This window comes from Mandrillus leucophaeus, unplaced genomic scaffold (genome assembly GCF_000951045.1).
Source record: "Mandrillus leucophaeus isolate KB7577 unplaced genomic scaffold, Mleu.le_1.0 Scaffold197, whole genome shotgun sequence".
Taxonomy (NCBI): Eukaryota; Metazoa; Chordata; class Mammalia; order Primates; family Cercopithecidae; genus Mandrillus; species Mandrillus leucophaeus.
The window spans coordinates 2,797,622-2,803,939 of NW_012101998.1; the positions used below are offsets into that span (position 1 = coordinate 2,797,622).

The 6,318-nt window shown below is 54.3% G+C and overlaps 1 protein-coding gene across 1 annotated transcript in view; it reads left to right on the forward strand.

The window, feature by feature from the left end:
• The window catches only part of NR2E3 (nuclear receptor subfamily 2, group E, member 3), a 6,710-nt gene extending 767 nt beyond the window's left edge, over nucleotides 1-5,943 (forward strand). Inside the window, exons 2-8 of the mRNA XM_011978587.1 lie at nucleotides 28-154; nucleotides 311-414; nucleotides 505-726; nucleotides 884-1,059; nucleotides 1,943-2,189; nucleotides 2,566-2,671; nucleotides 5,271-5,943. Coding sequence (XP_011833977.1) covers nucleotides 28-154; nucleotides 311-414; nucleotides 505-726; nucleotides 884-1,059; nucleotides 1,943-2,189; nucleotides 2,566-2,671; nucleotides 5,271-5,403 — 1,115 coding nt within the window. The 3' untranslated portion in view covers nucleotides 5,404-5,943. The remainder of the gene's footprint in view (nucleotides 1-27; nucleotides 155-310; nucleotides 415-504; nucleotides 727-883; nucleotides 1,060-1,942; nucleotides 2,190-2,565; nucleotides 2,672-5,270) is intronic.
• The last annotated feature ends 375 nt before the right edge of the window (nucleotides 5,944-6,318 follow it).

Sequence of the window (6,318 nt, forward strand, 5' to 3'; positions counted from 1 at the left end):
CCCTGCCCCCTGCCCCCTGCCCCTCAGGCGTGAGCCCCTCGCTCCAGTGCCGCGTGTGCGGAGACAGCAGCAGCGGGAAGCACTACGGCATCTATGCCTGCAACGGCTGCAGTGGCTTCTTCAAGAGGAGCGTGCGGCGGAGGCTCATCTACAGGTGAGGGCGGTGGGCCCTGCTGGGCTCCTGCCCCTGAGGGGTTCTGGAGGGGTGAGGGGACGTTCAGGGGAGGAGGGGCTTGGGCAAAAATGTCCAAAGCCATGGTTCAGGATCTGGGAGGGACACTGACTCCCGGGGTCTCGTCTTCGCCTGCAGGTGCCAGGTGGGGGCAGGGATGTGCCCTGTGGACAAGGCGCATCGCAACCAGTGCCAGGCCTGCCGGCTGAAGAAGTGCCTGCAGGCGGGCATGAACCAGGACGGTGAGGCAGGGCGCTGGCCCGGGGGGACGTGACAAGAGATGGGCAGCGGGACTGGCTGGCGTGTCATTCTGACCCTTCCTGCCTCCCCAGCCGTGCAGAACGAGCGCCAGCCCCGAAGCACAGCCCAGGTCCGCCTGGACAGCATGGAGTCCAGCACTGAGCCCCGGCCGGAGCCCCTGGTGGCTCCCCCGACCCCGGCAGGGCCCAGCCCACGGGGCCCCACGCCCATGTCTGCAGCCAGAGCCCTGGGCCACCACTTCATGGCCAGCCTTATAACAGCCGAAACCTGTGCTAAGCTGGAGCCAGAGGATGGTAAGTGGGAGAGCGGCTGAGAGCACAGCAGGCTTGGCTACCCGGGTCACAGTGGGGCTGCAGCACCTCGCCTTGATCCTCACTTCCCCGGGCCCCAAGCACTCCCTGCCACCTCCTGAGAAGCAGATGCTAAGATCACAACCTCCTCCTCCAACAGCTGATGAGAATATTGATGTCACCAGCAATGACCCCGAGTTCCCCTCCTCTCCATACTCCTCTTCCTCCCCCTGCGGCCTGGACAGCATCCATGAAACCTCAGCTCGCCTGCTCTTCATGGCCGTCAAGTGGGCCAAGAACCTACCTGTGTTCTCCAGCCTGCCCTTCCGGGATCAGGTACCGACCGGCCTGCCTGCTGGGGAGCTAGGCTGGGCTAGGGTCAGGCGGCCCACTCGAGTCACCCAGACAGGGCACACACATCCCCATGCCAGTATGAATGGAGGTGCACACAGCTTGGATGGTGATGGCTGGGGACACACACACCTCTGAGCCAGCAGTGGCTGGGGTGCATCTCAGGGATGGTGACAGTGGGGGTGCATGCATCTCCGGCGCAGGGATGGTGGTCGGGGTGCACCCCTAGGAGATGATGGTGGCCAGGGACCCACAGGGCCCAGGGTCATCTTAAGTTCTGGAAGACCCTCAGGCCCTGCAGACATTCTGTGGGTGACAAGTGACCTACACACCCTGAACAGCCTGAGTGGCTGACTCTAGGCCCCCTTGGAGCACAAGTGCCTGCGACTTCAGGGCTTGCATTTTAGTCCAGTCTCTCTGGCTCTGGGCCATCCCTCTCAGCTTCTAAAGGGCAGGCAGATCTTTCGGGAAAGCCAGGAGGAGAGGCACGAGGAGGGTCTGAGGCCCTCAGCCAGTCTGTGTGCTGGGGTGGAGCAGCTCAGAAGAGTCAGGCCACGCCTCTTGAATACACTCAACTGAGGACACTCATGAGGCAAGTCTCTGAGGCTGCCCAACTTCAAATGGCTCTGGGCGTTCCTAAATGTCCCAGCTGCAGCGCTGGATGGAACCCAGTGTCTCGGATGGTAGGCAGCTGAGCCAGATGGTGCCAAATCCCAGAGCTCTGGGCCCCTGGCTGATGTCAGGAGAGCATTCTTGAGTCCCAGGACAGCACTTCTATTCCTTGGGTGCCTGAGATGGTGGCAGAGCCTCCAGACTGAGCCAGAGAAGCTGTGTGTCTGCCATAACAGGCATCCCTTTCTGAGCACAGGTGATCCTCCTGGAAGAGGCGTGGAGTGAACTTTTCCTCCTCGGGGCCATCCAGTGGTCTCTGCCTCTGGACAGCTGTCCTCTGCTGGCACCGCCTGAGGCCTCTGCTGCCGGTGGTGCCCAGGGTCGGCTCACACTGGCCAGCATGGAGACGCGTGTCCTGCGGGAAACTATCTCTCGGTTCCGGGCGTTGGCGGTGGACCCCACGGAGTTCGCCTGCATGAAGGCCCTGGTCCTCTTCAAGCCAGGTAGCTGAGTCTCTGTCTAAGCCTTGAATGGGAATTCTGGTGACTTCCCTGTGCCTCTCACTCTCCCTGCACCACCCACATGTGTGCAGATGTGTGTAGGCCTCTATCCTGGGGGGCGGGAGGAAAGGGGTGAGGCTGCACTCCCTTCTCCTTGGGGCCACTCCTGGTTGACTGTGAGGGGACAGGGCAGGCTGGGAGCCCCTGGGAGCCCCTGAGCCCCCACCAGAGCCCCTCGTGGCTCCCCTGGCCCTGGCAAAGCCCACCCCACAGGACCCCACGCCCATGTCTGCAGCCAGAGCCCTGGGCCACCACTTCATGGCCAGCCTTATAACAGCTGTAAACCTGTGCTAAGCTCACTGGTGCTGCTTCTCCCCAGAGACGCGGGGACTGAAGGATCCTGAGCACGTAGAGGCCTTGCAGGACCAGTCCCAAGTGATGCTGAGCCAGCACAGCAAGGCCCACCACCCCAGCCAGCCCGTGAGGTGACCTGAGCATGCGCCCACCCACTCATCTGTCCCTGCCCCCTCTACCCTTTCCCCGCCTCTCCCACACCCTCCCAGGGCTCACTGATTAGACAGCACAGGGGTCTCAGTTCAGCGACACACAGCAAACATCTACTGTGTCCCAGGCACAGTACCAGGTCCCGGGGTGGGGACCAAGATGTACATAAGACAAAGCTACTGCCTTCCAGAGACAACCAGCAGTGACCGCACTGAAGATGCAAACTGCCCTAGTCAGGTACTGAGGGTTGCATGAATCTGCAGGAGACAGAGACCCTTTGGCATGGGAAGCGTAAAGCAGAATTGGGAGGGACTTTGGGGAGACAGGGCTGGACTTGAAAGGAAGAAGTCTAAAAGAAAACATCATTTGCAAAGGGAGAGAGGGGCAAGCATGATATGTTGTTAGGACAGGAGCCCACCTTGAAGGTATAACAGGTTCCTGCCAGTGAGAAATGGGGAGAATAAGCCAGAAAAGTACGCCAGGACCAGTCCATTCAGGACTTTGAATGCCAGCCAAAGGCCACGTCTGACTTGGGAGGCAGAGAGCAGCTACTGCAGGTTTCCGAGCAGGAGTGTGTCATACACAGGGCTGGACCTCACGCAGACGGGCATGGCCATGGGTACAGAGGATACTACTGGGAAGGGGGTGGCAGCTACTGCCACCTTCCAGGTGGTTCCATGAAGTTCTGATCTTTGGGCATGGCCGGGGGAGTGGAAGGGAGACTCTAGGAGTTGGAATAGGTCAGACCCAGTGTTTGGGTGAAGGTAAGGAATGAGGGAAGAGGAGCTCTTTGGGAGAAGACGTTATTAAAACAATAAAAAGGAAAGCCAGGAGGAAAGACGGTTTTGAGGGAAGATGATAAGGTGTTTTGGAGGTGCACTGAGCATCCTGTAGAGATGCCAAGCACATGGATGGCCCTGGCTAGGTTTGGAGTAGAGTTGCTGCAGGCTGAGTGTGGCTGGGTGAGGGTAGGGCAGGAGCCAGTGCTCTGGGACTATGCTGTTTGGCCCAGCATGGGCAGTTGTCATGGAGCCTCAGCAAGTTTGGAACACTTGGCCTTCAGGCATCTACTGGCTATTTTAGACCATGTTATCTGCATTCTTTGGGGCTCCCAGCAGTTTCTTTCTGAAGAAGTGAGCTAATATGGGCATCCTTGCATCATCTCTAATCTAAGAAATGATTACAAGGAGAAGAGGTAATTTCCTTTTAAGAAAAGTCACAGTATACGAAGTCTATGCCACACAGCACAGGAAGATTTGTGCTGCTTATGAGCATAGGGAGAACGCTGCTACTACTAAGACTTGACTTAGCATCTGAAGAAGAGTGGGCATCAGAGACATTCAGAAACCAGCAGCCTTTCTCTGCCAAGTTTCTGTTGGAACCAGCCCCCAGAGATGTCCTGGCATGTTGGTTATGCGTCAAATTTCATAATGCTGGTTAAGATTTCCTATGCCCCTTCTATAGTGGTTCATTGCCTATTACAAGCAGAATTGAGTGTGAAGATAGTGGTTTGGGGTTCTCTAATCCAGCATATTATTTCAGTTTTTAAAAACTGCAACGCCCAGGAAGAAACACAATTACCATCGCCCCCTGATATGCACACAGACACCGAAGTGAACTCCCATGAAGTAATTCCTACCCTTACCTTGTACAATTTACCTGATATTTCTCTTTTATTTGTTTAGAAAAGGCTGATTGTGACCCACTGAATTTAATTTCAGACCCACTAAGTGGGGCAATACCTGCAGTTTGGAAAAAACATTCTCTAACTGACTTTATAATTATGTCTTCTTCCTCCCACTCTTTAGATCAGAAAAACAGAAGCAGGGAAGGCAGATGGGAGGGGTATATGACTTGCTCAGTGCTGCTCACTTGGCACTAGCAAGAGAAAGGAAGGCCTTAGGTTGGCAGAGCAAGTCCAGCAGGTCACTGAGTGGTGGGGAAGGTTTCCCGGAAACTCCCGGTGAGGGGAGCTTGGGGCTGCCCAGTGTGCAGTAGCCTCCTTGATGCTGGGCATTCACCCTGGCCAGCAGACCTACCCAGGGAAGGTTTGGTTCCCCCATCTGTCTCTTGGGGCTTCACCATCTGTCTTTTGTGTTGTGGACTCCTGTCTTAGCAAATAGTTCTTTTCTTTTTTTTTCTTTTGAGACGGAGTCTCGCTGTGTGGCCCAGGCTGGAGTGTAGTGGCGCGATCTCGGCTCACTGCAAGCTCCGCCTCCTGGGTTCACGCCATCCTCCTGCCTCAGCCTCCTGAGTAGCTGGGACTACAGGCGCCCGCCACCACGCCCGGCTAACTTTTTGTATTTTTAGTAGAGACGGGGTTTCACCGTGTTAGCCAGGATGGTCTCGATCTCCTGACCTTGTGATCCGCTGGCCTTGGCCTCCCAAAGTGCTGGGATTACAGGCGTGAGCCACCGCGCCCGGCCTGAATGCGGCTTTTCGTCGAAATTCCTCCTGACCTGCTCTGGGAACCTCATCTCTCCTCTGCTTCCTCCCTTGCCTTTCCTGGGAGGGCACTGCTCCAAGGACTAGTGCTCAGAAGCTGGTCGTAAAACTGATGGCATCCTCTCTCCTGTTCAGGTTTGGGAAATTGCTCCTGCTCCTCCCGTCTTTGAGGTTTATCACTGCGGAACGCATCGAGCTCCTCTTTTTCCGCAAGACCATAGGGAATACTCCAATGGAGAAGCTCCTTTGTGATATGTTCAAAAACTAGTGGGGGTGGAGGTGAAATGTTTCCAAGCACTCTGGAGAACAATCTACTGAAATGAAACATTTGCCTACTCTTTGCCCCAGAAATTCCTTGTAGGTGTGTCTACCCAGCAGAGATGCCCACTGAAAGATATTGTAAGAATATTCATAGCAGCTTTATTCATAATAGCCCCAAATTGTACATTGATGGTAGGATGAATTAACAAATTGTGGTATATTCATATAATGAAAAATAACTTAAAAAGAATGAATTATGGATACATGTGGCAACACGGGTAAACTTCACAGACATAAAAGTTGAATGAAAGAAACCAGGCAGAAGTTCCATTTATGCAGAGTTCAGGAACAGGCAAGACTAATTGACAGTAATAGAAGTTGGAATAGTGGTTACTTCTGGGTGGCAGGGGATTGATTCAGAGAGGGCCCATGGGAGCCCTCTGGTATACTAGAAATGTTGATTTTGATCTGGGCAGTTGTTTCACAAATGTATTCATAGGTAAAAATTCATTGAGCTGTGCACTTTACTGTATTTTGTTAGACCTCAATAAAGAAGTTAAAAAAAAAATAAAACAGAAAAATGAGTGTTGTCAAGGCTCTCCCTTTGAGGACACTGAAGGAATGAGTGCAAGGTCTTTGAGTTCCCTCTGGGTTCCACTCCAAGTCAGAGACCAGGTGCAATGAATTCAAGCCCAGTGGATCTCCCATAGAATTCAACCACCCAGCTTCTCTCCAGATGGCATCCCATCACCCACAGCATGTCTCAACCTTTATCTCCTATCTCCCTCATCTCCTTCCTAAGTAAAGGTCAACACCCTGCAACTCAACATAAGGCAGCTACAGGTACTTTTTGTGAAAGGGACTCTTCATCACTTCTTAGGTCCTTATGGAAAGATACAGCTCAGACAACCCTCATCATTTT